The following is a 20,847-nucleotide window of genomic DNA, read 5'->3' on the forward strand; positions in this document are numbered from 1 at the left end:
ACAATTGCTGAATCATATGTTACTGGCATGTTTGCTTTTATAAGAAACTGCCAAGCTGATTTCTAGAGTGACTATACTGTTTTACATTCTCACCAGTAGTGTATTAGTGATCCACTTTCTGTTCATCCTCACCATCATTGAGTGTTGTCACTATTTTTGTTTTAACCATTTTGATAGTTACGTAATAATATCTCATTATGGTTTTAATTTGCATTTCCCTGATAGCTAATGGTGTTGAGCATCTTTTTGTGTGCTTATTTGCCATTTGTATATCCTCTTTGGTGAAATATACTCATGTTTTTTGTTCATTTTCTAATTAATTTGTTTGATTTTAATTGTTGAGTTTTGAGAGTTCTTTATGTATTCTAGATGATCTACATTCTTTATTATGCCTGTATATAAATCCTAATTTTTAACTATTACGTCTTTTAGATGACTTATTAAAGAAACTATATAATCATACAAACTTGTGGTTTCCCCTTAATAAATTGGAACAGATTTTAGTGTACTGTTATTAGGTAGAATTACTTTATTAAGTCCTCTAAAATTCTTTTCACATGTCTAGTGAACTTACAGGAAATACCATAATACTGTGTTTAAGATTGCTGGGAGGATAAAATCCATTTTGGAGGATGAACAATTATATTTACACATTAAATTAAAAGTAATTATTGGTTATATGATATCCCCTCATATACCAAGAAGAATCTGAAGGTAATCTTCCTCTGTAAATTATGAGGGTATATTCCCCTTGTCATTTCTATAATTTCTCTTGACACAGTAATTGGAGCTGTTGGGGATCCCTGATGATGTCGGCAGTGTGCATTGTGCAAGTTCTGTCTATACCCAGTAAAAATAATAGACATTAGTGCCATGCTAATTGTTAATGAAATTTTATGTCTAAAGGCATCTCTTTAATGTTGCAGATGGTTCAGTTGACAGTGTATTGACTCTATTTTTCTTATTAACATATGAAGAAAAAGCACTTCCACCATGCCATGATCTGTAAAGAATTGCAGAGCAGTGGTTGAGAGGTAACAAAAGTGCTACATTTGAAATGCTTTTTTAATGTAGTAGAGCTTTGGGGCAGAAGTTTTAGTGTCGGTAATTAGTTACCGACCACTGAAATTAGTTACTTGGTGGAGTAGATACTGGAGTTTTAAGTAAAGTCTTGATAGGTACCTTAATAATTTCATAGTAATGCCTGTGGAATTGTTCCTAAGGATAAACTGGTGATGGTGGAATTATCAGGGCAATGGGTTAATTTTCTTTGTGTCTCAGATGTGCCTACTTCTGTATGGTTTTCCAAAAGGATTGTATGATTTTACACAGTTCTCAATAGTGTATGAGTCTGACGTTTTCCTCCCTTTGATAACAAAACAACTTTGATAGCATTGATTTTTTTTAAGTTTTTTACATAATTAAATAGATGCATACTGCTACTGAAAGATTGATTTAATTAATACAATTTTATTGTTGAAAGTGATTTGTTTATGTTTGTATTTCTTCTGTGGCCTTTGCTGTCTGTATCCTTCGCTGACTTATCTAGATTGTAGTGTTTTGTAGCTATTATCCTTTTATTTTATGGACATGAATATTTCCTCTCAATCTGTTTTTAATTTTAGTTAATAATTTTGTATAGTTGTAGAGCTGAAGTTTCATTTTTCATATAGCCAAATTGGTGTTTTGGAGTAATTTCTTTTACCGATTAGAAGCTTACTGAAGTGACTTAGCAGCAGCAGCAGCAGCAGTGCTTGTATATATTCGATAAACAAACTTTACATGCTTGTAAAAATTTGAAGAAATCCTGTCTGCTACAGTCTTACTGATTTAATAGAGATTTTATTTTAATATCCAGCACTATACAGATAATTTTTATTGTGTCTTTAGTATTCTTTTTGGAAACAAATTCTTTTAGCTAATTCCCTTTGTATTAGGGAAGCAAATTACCCTCAAATTACCCACAAATTGAGTAGTCTACAACAATAAACATTTCTGTCATACGAAGTTAGGAATAAGGGTGTGGCTTAGCTGGATGGTTCTGCCTTTTTCTCTTGAGATTACAAGCACGATGTCCTTCACTGCTGCAGTCATTGGAAGGCTATTGCAGGATCCTTGTCCAGGATGACGCACTCATATGGCTGTTGGGGAAAAAAAAAAACATATGGCTGTTGACAGTAGGAGACCTCAGTTCCTTACCTTGTGGGCTTCTCCATAGGGCTGCTCACAGTGAGTAGCAGGCTTTCCCCAGAGTGAGTGGTTCAAAAGAGGAGAAGCCTAACAAGGAGATCCAAAGAGATATACAGTGTGGGAGGGGAATACCTTGAGATATGGATCACTGGGGGCCACTAGGGCAACTAAGTTACCAGTCCACCCAGTGCAACTAAGTTACCAGTCCACCCAGGAAGAAATAAACAGTTTTAATTAAGGGAGAAAGCATAAGTATACATAGTAGTGATACTTAAAACTTTTAAGCTGAGCTAATGGACCTTGGATTTTTGAATTAGGTGTATGATTGAAAAATATAATATAGAAAGCTAACTAATGAAGTACCCTAAAGTACTCTTCTACCTTGTCTGCTTAATTAACACTTTCTATTCCTATGGGCCTTCCTACCTTTTTGTATGACAAAGGTAGCAGATTATGCACACTTAATCTTTCTTTTTCACTTAATTTGTTGTCTAAATCTTTACATTTTTGAACAATATTTTCTCATTCGTTTATACACTTAGATAGTATTTTATTGTATGAATGTATGAACATTTTCATTCCACGTATTCTTTTGCTGAAAGGGAACAACTGTGCACATAAGTCATCGTGAATGTATGCAAATAAATCTGTAGGGTACATCTCCAGGACCGAATTCTGGGTCAAAGTTAAATATTTATGATTTTGAAAATATTGCCAAATTGCCCACTAAAAGAGTACATGTATTTATACTCTCAGCCAGCAGTATATGTATTTGCCTGTTTCAATGGGGATTCTTTATTTCATTTGTCACAGTATAAAATTTAGCATCCTAGCTTTTTTTTTTTTGCCACACTGTGTGGCTTGCAGGATCTCAGTTCCCCAACCAGGAATCGAACCTGGGGCCACCTCAGTGAAAGCCTGGAATCTTAACCATTAGACTACCAGGGACCTCCCCATCCTAACCATTTTGAAGTGTACAGTTTGATAGCATTAAGTGTATTTACATTTTGTGCAGCCATTCTCCAGCACTCTTACCATCTTAGAAAACTCTCCCGTTAAACAGCTGTGCACTTTCCCTTCCTGCCAGCTCCTGTCGACTACCATTCTGCTTTCTGTTTCTGAATTTGACTGCTCTCAAAAACTCTTGTAAATGGAATTATACAGTGTTTATCTTTTTGTGATTACCTTATTTCGCTTAGTGTAATGTCCTCAAGAGTTTACCCATGTTGTAGGCTGTTAGAGTTTTCTTTCTTTTTAAAGATATTCTGCAGTATACCACGTTTTCTTTATCTATCTATCAGTCGATGGCCACCTTTTGGCTATTGTGAATAATGCTGATATGAACATAGGTGTACAGATATGTCTTCTAGATTCAGTGGGGTTCCCTTTTTTTTTTTTTTTTGGTCACACCATGCAGCTTGTGGTCAGCTTAGTCCCCTGACCAGGAATTGAACCCACGCACTCAGCAATGAAAGCACATAGTCTTAACCAGTGGACTGCCAGGGAATTCCTTATGGAGATTCTTTAAAGCTTTTTTTTTTTTTTTTTAATTTGGCTCCACTGAGTCTTAGTTGTGGCACTTGGGATCTAGTTCCCTGACCAAGGTTTGAGCCCTGGCCCCCTTCATTGGGAGCACAGGGTAGAGTCGTAGCCACTGGACCACCAGCAAAGTCGTCCTGTGGGGATTCTCACGATACTACTTATACCCAAGGGAGAAGAAGGAATAATAAATGTTTATTTGATACCTAAATGACTTATAATTTGGATAGTCTCCCCCCCCCCTCCTTCTCCCTCCCTCCCTCTCTTCCATTTCTAAGGTATTTTTTGTTGTTTAAAGCATGGACCAGTAAAAATCAAACATCCTTTATGTTATGTATAATTTTTTTCAACATTTCAATTGAGTATATGTCTTATAAATTAAAAAAGCATAGTAACTGCATTTTAAAAAATTAAGATAAAATTAACATATTGTAAAATTGACCTTTTTAAAGGATACAACTCAGTGTGGCTTTAGTGTATTTACAGAGTTGAGCAACTAAAACCACTGTCTAATTCCAGAACATTTTATCACCCAAAATGAAACCCATAGCCAGCAGTTACTCTTCATTTTCCCCTCTCCTAGTCCCTGTCAACCACTGATTTACTTTGTCTCTATGACAAAGTATTTTATCTGTTCTGGATATAAATTTCATGTAAGTGGAATTATACAACCTTTGGCCTTTTGTGTCTTTCATTTAGCATGTTTTCAGATTTATCCATATTGTAGTATTACTATAACTACTTAATTCTATTTTATTGCCAAATAATATTGCATTATATTGATAATCGTATTATGTTTACCCATTCATCATTTGATGGACATTTTGTTTGTTTTCACTTTTTTTTGGCTGTTAGGCGTAATGCTGGACTTCCCAGGTGGCACTAGTGATAAAGAACCCTCCTGCCAGTGCAGGTATATGTGAGAGACACAGGTTTGATCCCTGGGTCAGGAAGATCCCCTAGAGGAAGGCACAGCAACCCACTCATGTTCTTGCTTGGAGAATCCCATGGACAGAGGAGCCTGGCAGGCTGCAGTCCATAGGGTCCCAGAGTCAGACACAACTGAAGCAACTTAGCATGTATGCAGGCACGATGCTGTTGGAAACACTTGTGTATAGGTTTTTTTAATGGATATATGTTTTCAGTTCTGTTGGGTATCTTCCTATGAGTGGTGTCGCTGGGTCACATGGTGACTGTTTAATATTTTGAGAAAATGACAGACTGCACCATTTTATCATCCTTTTAATGATGTATGAGAGTTGTAATTTCTTCATATCCTTGCCAGCACTTGCTTTCTTTTTTTAAAATTTTAGCCACCCTGGTGAGTGTTAACGGGTTATCTCGTTGTGATTTTGATTTACATTTCCCTGATGACTGATGTTGAGACTCCTTTTATGTGCTTTTTGGCCATTTGTATAGCTACTTTGGAGAGTCTGTGTTGTAAATTCTTTGTGTATTTTTTAAAAATAGGGATTTTTTTTTTAATTGTTGAGTTATAGTTCCTTGTATATTATGTATTAAGTTTCTTATCAGATATGATTTGCAAATATTTTCTCCCATTCTATGGTTTTTTTTCATTTTTTTTGATGGTATCCTTGAAGCACAAAGGTCTTTATTTTCTTGATTTGGCCATGCTGAGTAGCCAACCACAGATTAAATCAGGGCCCTTGGTGGTGAAAGCATGGAATCCTAACCTCTGGACTGCCAGGGAAATCCCAGAGGTTTTTAATCTTTTTTTTTTGGCTGCGCTAGGTCTTAGTTGTGGCCCTCGGGATCTTTAATCTTTGTTATAGCATGTGGGATCTTGAGTTGTGGCATGTGAACTGTTAGTTGCTGCATGCAGGATCTAGTTCCTTGACTGGGGATCAAGCCCAGGACCCCTGCAGTGGGAGACCATTGGACCGACAGGGAAGTCCATGCCACATAGGCACACACACACACACCTATATATATATAAATATATAATTAATTAACTTATTTATTTGGCTGTGTCTAGTCTTAGTTGCTGTACAGATTTTAGTTGCTGATGAATCTTTGTTCCATCATGCAGGTTCTTTCACTAGAGTGTTTGGACTCCAGAGCACGCAGGCTCAGTAGTTGTGGTACATAGTTAGTTCCCCGACCAGGGATCGAACCCGTCTCCCCTGCTTTGGCAGTTGGGTTCTGTACCACTGGAACACCAGGGAAGCCCTCCCGGCTGTCTTCTCCTGCCCTCCGCCTTTTTTTTGTTTTTTTTTGTATTGGCTGCATTGAGTATTCACTGCAGCACATGGATAACTTAAGAGTTGTGGTGCTTGGACTTCTCTTATTGTGGAGCATGGGCGCTAGAGCTTGCAAGCCCAGTAGCTGTATCGCACAGGCTTCTTGAGTTCCGCTTAGTTGCCGTGTAGCATGTGGGATCTTAGTATCTTAGTTCCCTGAAAAGGAATCAAACCCTTGCCCCTTACATTGGAAGGCAGATTCTTAACTACTGGACCACCAGGGAAGTCCTTCCCTTCCTTCTTTAGTACGGTATATTACGTTAATTGATTCTTTTGTATGTTGAAGCAGCCTTGTGTTCCTAGGATAAATTTCACTTGCTCATGATATATAATATTTTTTATTTGTTGCTATATTTGGATTGTTAGAGTTTTTGCATCTTTTGCATAAGGGATGCTAGTCTGTAGTTTTCTTGCAGTGTCTTTCTGATTTTGGTATCAGGATTCAGTTCAGTTCAGTCGCTCAGTCGTGTCCGACTCTTTGCGACCCCATGAATCACAGCACGCCAGGCCTCCCTGTCTGACACCAACTCCTGGAGTTCACCCAGACTCAACGTGCATCAAGTCAGTGATGCCATCCAGCCATCTCATCCTCTGTCGTCCCCTTCTCCTCCTGCCCCCAATCCCTCCCAGCATCAGAGTCTTTTCCATTGAGTCAACTCTTCGCATGAGGTGCCCAAAGGACTGGAGTTGCAGCTTTAGCATCGTTCCTTCCAAAGAAATCCCAGGGCTGATCTCCTTCAGAATGGACTGGTTGGATCTCCTTGCAGTCCAAGGGACTCTCAAGAGTCTTCTGCAATACCACAGTTCAAAAGCATCAATTCTTCGGCGCTCAGCATTCTTCACAGTCCAACTCTCACATCCATACATGACCACAGGAAAAACCGTAGCCTTGACTAGACGGACCTTTGTTGGCAAAGTAATGTCTCTGCTTTTCAATATGCTATCTAGGTTGGTCATAACTTTCCTTCCAAGGAGTAAGCGTCTTTTAATTTCATGGCTGCAGTGATTTTGGAGCCCCCCAAAATAAAGCCTGACACTGTTTCCACTGTTTCCCCATCTATTTCCCATGAAGTGATGGGACCAGATGCCATGATCTTCGTTTTCTGAATGTTGAGCTTTAAGCCCACTTTTTCACTCTCCACTTTCACTTTCATCAAGAGGCTTTTTAGTTCCTCTTCACTTTCTGCCAATGTGGTGTCATTTGCATATCTGAGGTTCTTGATATTTCTCCCGGCAATCTTGATTCCAGCTTGTGTTTCTTCCAGTCCAGCGTTTCTCATGATGTACTCTGCATATAAGTTAAATAAGCAGGGTGACAATATACAGCCTTGACGAACTCCTTTTCCTATTTGAACAGAACAACAGAACCAGTCTGTTGTTCCATGTCCAGTTCTAACTGTTGCTTCCTGACCTGCATACAAATTTCTCAAGAGGCAGATCAGGTGGTCTGGTATTCCCATCTCTTTCAGAATTTTCCACAGTTTATTGTCATCCACACAGTCAAAGGCTTTGATACTATCCTAATAGAATGAATTTCATTTTTTAACATGATTATTTTTAATAGTAAGAGTTACATTCTAAGTTTTCAGTTAGTAATTTTACCAGGTACATTTTATTGTAACTTTGCATTTTGAAAATTGCTAACATTGAGACAATACATTCTTCATTCATTACTCATACTTTTTTATGTGCCGGGAATGCATAAGATGGGAATATGGTGGAAGCTGAGGCAGGGCAACTGGTAGGCTGAGGGGAGTGTGATTTAGGATTCTAAGGATTGAAATAGCTGCTGCTTTGGGAGGATAAGAAGTTGAATATGGTGTGATTAGTTTGGGAAGACGGGGTAGGAAGGGATGATATTGAAGGGAGAAGTTAGGGTCCAGGTCTTTCCCTGATTTCTCCCATTTCTTTTGTTTGTTTGTTTACATGACTGAAGTGACATTTTACATGCTTGTGGCTGTGTCGGCTCTCCTTTGCAGCTCGTGGGCTTCGCTCTAGTTGTGTTGTGCAGGTTTAGTTGCCTCGCAGCGTGTGGATCTGAGTTCCCTGACCAGAGTTTGAACTCATGTCCTCTGCATTGGAAGGCAGATTCTTAACCATTGGACCACCAGGGAAATCCCCTGTTGAAGTGATTTTTTTTTTTCTATTTGTATTTGACATCTGTATCTATTGTTAACCTGTTTCTCTTTCTTAAATTGTGATTGCTGCTCACTAGGAAAAACCATAGATTAAATCCCATTAAAAGAAGTCATAAGACTCTTACCTTATTAGAAAGGCAGTTTATGATTGTAGAAAAAATGTGGGAGGAAGCAGACCCTTAGAGTTATTTGGAAAGCTGTGTCTTGGGCTTAAGTGCTCAGTTATGTCAACCAAATAAAACATAACTCTCAAAAAAACAATTGTGGGCTTTGGAGTTGGACATGTCTCCATTTGAGACCAAGACTTGATTCTTTTGTTTTCCTTGGACAAGTGACTTTTCACCCTTAGTTTCTTAATCTATAAGCTGTTTTGAAAATTAACTCATAGAACATGGTGAGTATTTGCTGCTATTGTTAATTAACATAGTTAACATATATTGCCCTATGGTAGGCAGCTAGGCTGTGTACTAAACACCTAACAAGTATTAGCTCATTTAAACCTCAGAACAAGCCCACATAAGTTGCTGGGCACAAATGTTACTTCAGGTTCACACATTAAGAAATGGAACCTTGGTGATGGTGTTGGTGTTTCAGCTAAAGCCATCTGGCTTCAGAGCATTTTCTCTGCTCTACTGCAAGGGTGCTGTTCATTAATAATGTATTTTTAGTGGACTCTTGTCTTGTTGGGAGTGGGAGATTAAAATGAGAGGTAGAAATTTGACAATAAGTTTTTCTCAAGTTTACATGTCAATTTGGCCTGAAAACATGAATAGAAAGATATGTATCATTAACTAATCTGTCCTGTCCTGTACTTCAAAGTCAAATGTAACTTCTGTCCAGCATGAGGATTTATTTCTGTCTGAATTCTGAGTTATTTCTATGAATAAATAACCGAGTAAATAACCACAGTGTAAGTGTAGCTATGTGGTAATAAAATGTTCTTTCAGTTTATCATAACCAGATGTGAATGTTCCATTTAAAAAATAGTTACCTTAGGAAGCTATGACTTTTTTAAGAATTGAAATAAGATTTAAATTAGTTAAAATTTACCATTTAAACAGCTTTAAACTATAATTCATTGGCATTTTTTATATTTACATTGTTATATTACCATTACTGCTAATTCCAGACCATTCTTACCACTCCAGAAGGAAAGCACTTAATCATTAGAACAATTACCCCTCTTTTCTTCAGTCCTTGGCAACCACTGGTCTTTTTCTCTTTATGAATATGCCTATTCTAGACATTTTATGTAAATGGAATCAAAGTATGTGGCCTTTTGTGTCTGGTTCCTTTGCTTTAACCGTCATGTTTCAAGGTTTATCCGTATTGTAATATGTGCCAACACTTTGTTCCTGTTTATGGCTGAATAATATTCCATGGTTTGAATGTACCACATTTTGTTTATCATTCATCAGTTGATGGGCATTTGAATTATTTCCACTTTTCAGTTATGATGAATTATGTTGCTATTAATAGTTGTGTACAGGCTTTTGATTGACTACCAGTTTTTAAATCTCAGATGTATACCCTCCAGTGGAATTTCTGGGTCATATGCTAATTTTGTTTAATCTTTTGTCCCCTTTTATTTTTTTTATTGAGGCATGATTGACATACAAAAAAGCTATACATATTTAGTGTATTTATCTTAATTTGAAGATAAGTATGCATCTGTGAAACTCACCGTATATGATGCCATGTATAATACCATACAATTAATTTAACCATAAGATCTACTCAACAAATTGTAAGTATATAATACAGTATTGTTTATTATATGCACTATACAGTTCATCTCTCAGTCTTGTTTGTCTTGCGTAAGGGGAACTATGTACCCTTTGATTCACATATCCCCGGTTCCCCCTCCTGCCAGTCCTGATAACCTTCCAATCCCTGATACACCCCTGAAAATCACCCTTCACCTTTAGCTCCTATGAATTTGACTGTGTTGAATTCTGTATAAGTGGGATCATATAGAATTTGTTCTTCTGCATCTGGCTTATTTCCCTCCGCATAGTGTCCTCCATGTTCATATAATAGTTAGTGGCAAAATTTCCTTCTTAAGAAAATTCATAATACTCTATTGTACATATATATCACATTTTCTTTATATGCTTATCTGTTGGACACAGTTGCTTCGGTGTCTTTGCTGTTGTAAATAAAATGCTACAGTGAGCATGGGTGTGCAGATATCTAGTTGAGATCCTGATTTCAATTCTTTTGGGTATATATGGCAGAAGTGGGATTTCTGATCATATTTTAAATTTTTTGAGGAACCTTCACATAGATTTCCATGGTACCTATTTATATTCCCATGAACAATATATAAGGGTTCCCTTTTCTTTGTGTATTCTCATCAACACTTGTGGAAGTAATTTATGTGTTCTGGATGCTAGGTGTTTATCAGATATTCGGTTTGCAAATATTTGCTAACATTGCATGAGTGTTACCATAGTGCCCTCTTCTGCAGAGTGTGTTACCACTCTTAATAGTTGATAGTGCCCTCTTCTGCAAAGAGAACTTTAATCTTGATGATGTTCAGCTTAATCTTTTTTCCCTTTTGTTGCTTGTGCTTTTGGGGTCCTTACTATGACTCCATTGCCAAATCCTAGATTGTAAAGATGTACTGCTGTGTTTTCTCTTAAAATTTTTATAGTTTTAGCTTCTACGTTTAGATCTTTGATACATTTGAATTAATTTTTGTGTATGGTGGGAGGTAAGGGTCTAACTTCATGTTTTAAATTAAAAAAAAATTGAATGGCTTTATTATATAATTACCACACAAATATATCCATTTAAAACATATAATTAGTGATTTTTAGTATATCCATTGAGTTACACATCCATCATCACAATCTAACTATAAGTTTTTTTGAAAAAAATTATTTGGCTGTGTTGGGTCTTAGTTATGGCCTAGGAATCTTCATTGCGTCATGGAGATCATTCGTTGGATACACAGACTCTGTAGTTGTGGTGCTCAGGCTCAGATGGGGCATGCAGCCTTAGTTGCTCCGAGGCATATGGGATCTTGGTTTCTTGATCAGGGATCAAACGTGCATTGCAGGGTGTATTCTTAGCCACTGGACCACCAGAGAAGTCCCTGTAAGAATTTCCTTATTTTTCTATTAGCAATCATCATTCTCAGCCTGAGGCAACCAGCAGTTTTATGTTCTTTCTTTATGGATTTTCCTATTCTGGACATTTCATACAAGTAAAATCATATAATGTATGGTCTTTTATGATGAGTTCTTTAACTTAGTGTAATAATTTCAAGTTTATCCATGTCATAGCATGTATTAGTACCTCAATTTTTTGTGTGTGGTTGAATAATATTCTATTGCGTAGATACATACCACATTTTGCTATCCATTCATCAGTTGATGGATCTTTGGTTTATTTCCACAGTTTGGCTATTGGAATGCTAATGTGAAGGTTCAAGTAAAAGTTTTTGTGTGGACGCTTACTTTTTTTTTCTCTCTTGAGTATATTCTGAGCTTGAATTCACATTTAATGTTTTTCAAAATTTTTAAATTAAATGTCACAACTAAGAAAATTATTATTTATGAAAATTGTAGCTGCTTCCTTGCATACTCCCAGTAGTCTCTCCCTACTTTTTATAAAAGTTGATGTAAATTAATATAGCATAAAATTAATTATTTTAAAGTTTATCTGTCATTGGCATTTAGTATAGATATTCACAGCATTGTAGAACTACTACCTCTATCTAGTTCCCATAGCATTTTCATCAACTCAAATGAAATGAAAATCCCATGACCATTAAAGTCATTTCCTATACACCTCTCATCTTAGTTCCCAGCAGTCTGTCTTTATGTATTCTGCTTATTCTGGATATTTTATATAAATGAAGTCACATATGTGTGACTTTTTTGTTTCTGGCTTCTTTTCCTTAGCATAATGTTTTCATAGTTTATCCATATTGCATGTACACCAGAACTTCATTCCTGTTTATGGCTGAAGAATCCTCTGCTGTATTTATATACCACATTTTTTTCATTCTCCATTGATGGACATTGGTTTCTTCCCACATTTTGGCTATTTTGATTAACACTGCTATAAACATGTGTGTACTAGTCTCTTTGTGGACATAACTTTTCATTTATATTCACTATATACCTAGGAGTAGAATTTCTGGGCTATGTGGTAATTTTACATTTTAACTTCTTGAGGCACTGATAAACTTTTTCAGTGGTTGCACCATTTTTACATGTGCACCAGCATTGTACTAGAGTTTTTATTTGTTGATATTCTTGCCTATCCAGTGCTTTATTTTCCTTTTCTTTTTAAAGTTAGGGCCATCCTAATGAGTGTGAAGTGGTATCTTGTGTAGTATTGATTTGCTTTTCCTCACTCACTACTAATGTTAACCATCTTTTCATGTGCTTGTTGGCCATTTGAATACCTTCATTGTAGAAATATCTGTTCACATTCTTTGCCCATTTTAATATTAGGTTTACCTTTTTGTTGTTGAGTTTTAAGAGTTCTATATATAGAGAGGATATTAAGCTCTTACCATTTATGAATTGCAAATATTTTATCCCAGTTGATAGGCTGTCTTCTCATATTCTTAAAAAAAATTTTTTTTATTTTTAATTGAAGGATACTTGCTTTACAATATTGTATTGCTTTCTGCCATACATCAACCTGAATCAGACACAGGTATACATAGGTCCCCTTCTTCTTGAACCTCCCTCTCACCTCGTCCCACCCCTCTAGGTTTTTATAGAACCCCGTTTTGAGTTCCCTGAGTCATACAGCAAATTCCCATTAGCTATCTATTTTACATAGGGTAGTGTATGTGTTTCCATGATAGTCTTTCCATTCATCCCACTCTCTCCTTTCTCCCTCGACCTCTGTGTCTGTAAGTCTGTTCTCTATGTCTGTGTCTCCATTCCTGCCCTGCAAATAAGTTCATCGGGACCATCATTATAGATTCCATGTATATGCATTAATATATGATACGTATTTTTCTGACTTACTTCATTCTGTATAATAGGCTCTAGGTTCATCTACCTCATGAGAACTGGCTCAGATGCATTTCATCTTTCAAATGGACATCTAGGTTGCTTCCATGGCCTAGCTATTGTACATAGTGCTGCAGTGAACACTGAGGTACATGTGTCTTTTTCGGTTATATTCTTGATAATGTTATTTGATTGGCTAAAGTTTTAATTTTGATGAAGTGTAATTTATCTTTTTTTGTTGTTGCTTATCCTTTTGATATCAAATCTAAGAATCCTTTGCCCAGTTGGAGGTCTTAAAGACAACCCTTTGATTTATATCAGTTCTTAAATAGGCTTCCTTGGTGGCTCAGTGGTAGAGAATCTGCCTGCCAGTCAGGTAACATGGGTTTGATCTCTGGATTGAGAAGATCCCCTGGAGAAGGAATTGGCAACCCATTCCAGAATTCTTGCCTAGAAAATCCTGTAAACAGGGGAGCCTCGCAGGCTACAGTCCATGGGGTTGCAAAGATCAGACATGATTTGGCGTCTAAATAGCAACAGATAGTCCATGATCCACTTTGAGTAACTTTTGTACATGGAGTGAGGAAGGAGTCCAACTTTATTCTTCTGAATGTGGTGATCAGGTTGTTGCAGGACCATTGTTGCATACAGAAGAGACTGTTCCTTCTCCATTTAATGGTCTTGGAGCCACTGTCAAGTCTACTGAAGATGTTTGTGAGAGTTTATTTCTGGACTCTAAATATTATTCCTTTGATCTATATTTCTGCTCTTACGCTGGAATCATGCTGTTTTGATTGCTTTAGCTTTGTAGTAAGTTTTGAATTCAGGATGGTTGAGTCCTCTTGTTTCTTTATCTTTTCCAATATTATTTCGGCTATTTTGTTTACTTGCAGTTCCATGTGAATTAGAGAATTGGCTTGTCCATTTCTCCAAAAATGTCCTTTGGAATTTTCATAGGGAGTGAATAGAATATGTGGATTACTTTGGAAAGTATTGCCATAGTAACAAAATTAAAAATTCTGATCAGTGAACATTGATGTCTTTTCATTTGTTTAAGGTCTTTAATTTCTTTTCAGCAGTCTTTTGTAGTTTTCAGTGTACACATCTTTCACTGTTATTCTTTGGATGCTATTGTAAAGTGAAATTTTTTCCAGTTTCTTGTTTTGAATGTTCATTGCTCCTGTATAGAAACAAAGGTAATAGTTGAGGTAATGTTATATCCTGCAACTTTGCTGAATTTATTCTAGTATTCTGTGTGCCTGTATGTGTGTTTGTGTTGTGTGTGTGAATTATAAGGGATTTTCTGTGTATAGGATTATGTCATCTGCAAATAGAGGTAGTTTTACTTCTGCCTTTCTAATTTAGATGCCCCGTTTTTCTTTCCTTGCTTTATTACTCTGGCCAGAACTTACAGTACATAGTGTTAAAAGGAGTTGTGAAAATATTTTGGTCTTGTTTTGATCTTAAGGGAAAAGCTTTTAGTCTTTGATTTGCCGTGGAATATGATGTTAACTGTGGGTTTCTCATAAATATCCTGAATTAAGTTAAGAAAATTCCCTTCTATTCTTAGTTTGTTCAGTTTTTTTTTTTAAATCATGAAAGGGTGTTGGATTTTGTTAGATGGTTTTTCTGTGTATATATAATGGTAACTGTGTGTTCTTTTCTTTGCTCAGTTTTTCTCTTTTGGCCACTCTTGGCAGCTTATGGGATCTTAGTTCCCTGATCAGGGATTGAACTTGGGACCTCAGCAGTGAAAGCACTGAGTCCTGACCATTGGACTGCCAGGGAATTCTCTCTTTTGTTCTATTAACATGATGTGTTACATTGAATTGTTTTGGATGGTTACCCTCTCTTGTTGTTGTGGAAGTATTTATTATTTTGCAATAAATATGCAATTTGGTGTATGCAATTTGGTGGTGTTAATTACATCCATATTGCTATGTAACCATCACTGTTAACTGGAGTGAAAACTTTCATTATCCCCAACATCTCTACCCTTTAAATAATAACTAATTGCTTTCTCTCTAGGCCCTGGTAACTTCAGTTCTCTAATTGATCCTGCTAGTCTTGGAGGGTCTCTTGGGAGGCAGGGGTGTGGGGGGGGTCATAAAAACTGGTGGCAGAAATATTGGGGAGTCCCCATCCACCTGAACTCATATTGAAGGCAGACATATTGCTTGGGCAGTTAGCATTATTGTGTTAATTTATACTGTACAACCAGGTGATTCAATTACATATACACATGTATATACATTGTTTTTCATATTCTTTTCCATTATGGTTTATTACAGGATATTGAATATAGTTCCTTGTGCTGTACAATAGTACCTTGTTGTTTATCCATTCTCTATGTGATAGTTTGTGTCTGCTCATCCCAAATTCCCAGTCCATGCCCCCTCTTCCTCTGCAGCCACAAGTCTGTTTCTGTCTATGAGTCTGTTTCTCTTGCATAGATACGCTCATTTGTGTCATATTGTAGGTTCCACATGTAGGTGATATCATATGGTATTTGCTGTTCTCTTTCCTGTCTATTTTATTTAGTATGATAATATCTAGGTCCATCCATATTGCTGTAAATGGCATTGTTTCTTTCTTTTTTACAGCTACGTATCCTGCACCTTTGTCCATTCTTCTATCAATGGACAGTTAGGTCATTTCCATGTGTTTGCTGTTGTAAATAGCGCTGCTATGAACATAGGGGTGCATATATGTTTTCTAATTGAAGTTTTCTCTGGATATATACCCAGGAGTGTGAATGCTGGATCATATGGCAACTCTATTTTTAGTTTTTTGAGAAATCTCCATACTGTTTAACATAGTGGCTGTACCAGTTTATTTTCATACCAGCAGTATACAAGCGTTTGCCTTTCTCCACACCCTTTCTAGCATTTGTTGTTTGTAGACTTTAATGTTGGCCATTCTGACTGGTGTGAGGTGGTACCTCATTGTAGTTTCGATTTGCATTTCTCTGATAATTAGCAATGTTGAGCATCTTTTCATGTGCCTGTTGACCATTTGTATGTGTTTGGAGAAATGACTGTTTAGGTCTTCAGCCCATTTTTTGACTACGTTGTTTTTTTGTTGTTGTTGTTCTTGAGTTGTATGAACTGTTTGTATATTTTAGAAATTAAGTCCTTGTCAGTCACATCACTTGCAAATATTTTCTCCCAGTTTGTGGGTTATCTTTTTGTTTTGTTTATGGTTTTATTTGCTATACAAAAGCTTGTAAGTTTAGGCCCCTTTTGTTTGTTTTTGCTTTTATTTTTATTGCTTTGGGAGACTGACCTAAGAAAACATTGATATGATTTATGTCAGAGAAAATGTTTTGCTTTTGTTTTCTTCTCAGAGTTTTATGGTGTCATGTCTTGTATTTAAGTCTTTAAGCTATTTTGAGTTTATTTTTGTATATGGTGTGAGGATGTTTTCTGACTTCATTGATTTGCATGGGGCTGTCCAACTTTTCCAACACCACTTGCTGGAAGAGACTCTTGTCTTTTCCCATTGTGTAGTCTTGTCTCTTTGTTCAAGATTGATCGTAGGTATGTGGGTCTACTTCTGGGCTCTCTATTCTGTTCCATTGATCAGTATGTCTGTTTTTGTTCTAATACCATGCTGTTGATTAGCTTTATGGAGAAGGAAATAGCAACCCACTCAAGTATTCTAGCCTGGGAAATTCCATAGACAGAGAAGCCTGGTGGACTACAGCCTGTGGGGTGACAAAAGAGTCAGACACGACTGAGTGATTTCAGTTTATAGTATTATCATCTGAAGTCTGGGAGGGTAATGCCTCTTGCTTTGTTCTTTTTCCTCAGGATTGCTTTGGCATTTCTGGGTCTTTAATAGTTCCATATAAATTTTAAGATTATTCTATTTCCTTGAAAAATGTCATGGGTAATTTGATGGGGACCACATCAAATCTGTAGATACCTTTGGTGGTATGGCCATTTTAACAGTGTTCTTCCAAACTAGTAGAGTGGAATATCTTTCCATTTCTTTGAATTATCTTCAGTTTTATTAATATTTTATAGTTTTCAGTTACCTCCTTGGTTAGGTTTATTCCTAAGAATATTTTTGGATGCAATTTAAAAGGATTTTTTTAAATTTTATTTTTTAACTTTACAATATTATATTGGTTTTGTCATATATCAACATGAATCTGCCACAGGTGTACACGTGTTCCCCATCCTGAACCCTCCTCCCTCCTCCCTCCCCGTACCATCCCTCTGGGTTGTCCCAGTGCACCAGCCCCAAGCATCCAGTATCGTGCATCGAACCTGGACTGGCGACTCGTTCCATATATGATATTATATATGTTTCAATGCCATTCTCCCAAATCATTCCACCCTCTCCCTCTCCTACAGAGTCCAAAAGACTGTTCTATACATCAATGTCTCTTTTGCTGTCTCGTATACAGGGTTATTGTTACCATCTTTCTAAATTCCATATATATGCGTTAGTATACTGTATTGGTGTTTTTCTTTCTGGCTTACTTCACTCTGTATAATGGGCTCCAGTTTCATCCACCTCATTAGAACTGATTCAAATGTATTCTTTTTAATGGCTGAGTAATACTCCATTGTGTATATGTACCACAGCTTTCTTATCCATTCATCTGCTGATGGACATCTAGGTTGCTTCTATGATTTTTTTTTTTTTTAACATTCCCTTTCTGATATTTCATTGATAGTGTAAAGAAATGCAACTGACCTTTATGTGTTAATCTTATAGCCTGCTACCTTGCTGAATTCGTTTATTAGTTCTAGTAGTTTTTGTGTTGAATCTTTCATGTTTTCTGTAATAGTATAGTATTATGTCATCTATATATAATGACAATTTTACCTCTTCCCTTCCAGTTTGCAAACTTTTTACTTCTTTTTCTTGTCTGATTGCTGTGGCTGGGACTTCCAACACTATGTTGAATACAAGTGTTGAGAGTGGACATCCTTGTCTTGTTCCAAATTTTCACAGGAAGGCTTTAAAATTTTCTCTGTTGAATATTGTCTTGGCTGTGGGTTTGGCATAAATGACTTTTATTTTGTTGATAAATAAAATAAAATGACTTATTAGTTTATTTTATTATGTTGAGATATTAGGTTGGTGAAAAAGTAATTGCAGTTTTGAACCATGAATTTTAAATCATGAAAAGAAGTGAAAGTGAAGTCGCTCAGTTGTGTCCGACTCTTTGTGACCCCATGGACTGTAGCCTTACCTAGCCTACCAGGCTCCTCTGTCCATGGAGTTTTCCAGGCAAGAGTACTGGAGTGGGTTGCCATTTCCTTCTCCAATCATAACTAGGCTCAAGCACATCTTTATTAATCAAAGTAAGAACCATTACAATCAACACATTTTTGCCAACAAGAAATAAGTTTTTTTTTTTAATTTTTGGTGTTTGGGAGTGATTTTTATTCATATGTGAAGATTTCCAAGGGAGAAATTTTGCCTTACAGTTTACAACTTTTCATTTTTCTTTTACAGTTTTTGTTGCAATTTTCAGAGTGAACTTACTGCTCCCCACTTTCTTAGCCCTTCTAAACAATTATTAGGTTTTGTTTTTTGAGCAGTTTTAGGTTTACAGAAAAATTGAGTGGAAAAGACAAAGAATCCTCATGTACCTCATCATAAACTGTAAAATCCCACATAATGTACAATACAAAGAGTAAATTCTAGTGTAAACCCTAATGTAACTATTTAATAATAATGCAGTATCGGCTCATCAATTGGCATAGGAAATGGCAGTCCACTCCAGTATTCTTGCCTGAAAATTCCATGGGCAGAGGAGCCTGGTGGGCTCCAGTCCATGGAACAAAGAGTTGGACAAGACTAAGCAACTGAGCACATAGACTCATCAGTTCTAATGTATGTGCTATATTAAGGTAAGATGTTAAGAGGAATACGTTTGTTTATTCCTGTAGCATAAAAATTTGTGCTTTGGGATTCAGAGAACTTTTGAAAGCATTTTCTGCTGCCTGATAGTTGTGGAAGCATTTTCCTTGCAAAAAGTTGTCGAGATACTTCAGGAAGTGGTAGTCGGTTGGCAAGAGGTCAGGTGAATATGGTGGATTAGACAAAGCTTTGTAACCCAATTCATTCAACTTTCAAAGCATTGATTATGTGATGTGTGCAGTCAGGTGTTTTTGTGAAGAGTTGGGCCCATATTGTTGACCAATGCCCACTGCATGCGTGTCAGTTTTCAGTGCATCTCGATTTGCTGAGCGTACTTCTCAGAGGTAATGTTTCGCCGGGATTTAGAAAGCTGTAGTGGTTCAGACAGGCAGCAGACCACCAAGCAATGACCATGACCTTTTTTTGGTGGAAGTTTTTGGCTTTGGGAAGGTCTTTGGAGCCTCTTCTCAGTCCAGCTACAAAGCTGGTCGTCTCCAAGTTGCATATAAAATCTACTTTTTGTCATATGTCACAACCTGATAGAGAAATGAATGATTTGTTGTTGTTGCATACAATAAGAGAAGATGACATTTCAAAACGACGATTTTATTTTCGGTAAGCTCATGAGGCACTTATTTATTGAGGTTTTTCACTTTTCCAGTTTGCTTCAGATACTAAATGACCATAGAATGGTCAACATTGAGTTCTTTGTCAACTTCTTGTATAGTTGTAAGAGGACCAGCTTCGATGATTCTTTCAGCTAGTCGTTGTCAGCTTCCAGTGGTCAGCCCCTGCTCTCCTCCTCTTGAGGGCTCTTGTCTCCTTTGCAAAATTTCTTGAACCACCAGTGCATTGTATGTTGTTAGCACTTCCTGAGCCAGATGCATTGTTGATGTTGCGAGTTGTCTTAGCTGCTTTCCGGCCCATTTTAAACTTGAATAAGAAAATTGCTTGAATTTGCTTTTTGTTTAACATTGTTTCTCTGCTGCTGCTGCTGCTTCTAAGTCGCTTCAGTCGTGTCCAACTCTGTGCGACCCCATAGACGGCAGCCCACCAGGCCCTGCCGTCCCTGGGATTCTCCAGGCAAGAACACTGGAGTGGGCTGCCATTTCCTTCTCCAATGCATGAAAGTGAAAATTGAAAGTGAAGTCGCTCAGTCATGTCCGACTCTTAGCGACCCCATAGACTGCAGCCTACCAGGCTCCTCCGTCCATGGGATTTTCCAGGCAAGAGTACTGGAGTGGGGTGCCATTGCCTTCTCCGATCGTTTCCCTAGTCTAAAATAAATAGCAAGTAATAAGTCATTAGCAAAAAAAATAAGGCGAGAAATGCACATTAAAGTGATATATAACACAACCACATTTATTTGAGTGTATTCCAATATCAAACAGCTAAGTTCAGCAGTACAAAACTGCAGTTACTTTTGCACCAACCTAATATGCCCTCTATTCCCACTTTGTTAAGAGTTTTTACATGAATGAAAGTTGAGTTTTGTCAGATGCTTTCTCTGCATCTGTTGAAATAATGTTGAAATGGTTTTTGTTTTTTCTTTTGTTGATGTGAAGTGTAACAGTTACTGATTGGTATATGTTGAACCATCCCTGTGACCCTGAGATGAATCCAGCTTCATCACGGTGTATGATCTTTTTTTTTTTTTATAGCCTTTTATTTTTTTCTTTTAGTTGTTTTAAAATATATATTATTTTATTGAAGTATAATTGACTTACAGTGTTTCAGGTGCACAGCAGGGTGATTCAGTTATACACATATATTATTTTTGAAATTATTTTCTATTAATATGTTATTACAAGATACTGACTACAGTTCCCTGTGCTATACAATACTTTGTTGCTT

The 20,847-nt window shown here is 36.8% G+C and overlaps 1 protein-coding gene across 27 annotated transcripts in view; it reads left to right on the forward strand.

Moving 5' to 3' along the window:
- NSD1 (nuclear receptor binding SET domain protein 1) overlaps positions 1-20,847 on the forward strand; it is a 149,251-nt gene that overhangs the window by 14,074 nt on the left and 114,330 nt on the right. The window contains exon 3 of one of the 27 annotated variants that reach the window (XM_055551186.1): positions 13,143-13,258. The exons of 25 other annotated variants lie outside the window; for them this stretch is intronic. In XM_055551186.1, coding sequence (XP_055407161.1) covers positions 13,163-13,258 — 96 coding nt within the window. In that variant the 5' untranslated portion in view covers positions 13,143-13,162. Of the gene's footprint in view, positions 1-13,142; positions 13,259-20,847 lie in introns of those variants that run through there. One more of the 27 variants, XM_055551209.1, reaches the window with a different exon arrangement.

The sequence above is a fragment of the Bubalus kerabau genome, chromosome 1, assembly GCF_029407905.1.
Source record: "Bubalus kerabau isolate K-KA32 ecotype Philippines breed swamp buffalo chromosome 1, PCC_UOA_SB_1v2, whole genome shotgun sequence".
Lineage (NCBI taxonomy): Eukaryota > Metazoa > Chordata > Mammalia > Artiodactyla > Bovidae > Bubalus > Bubalus kerabau.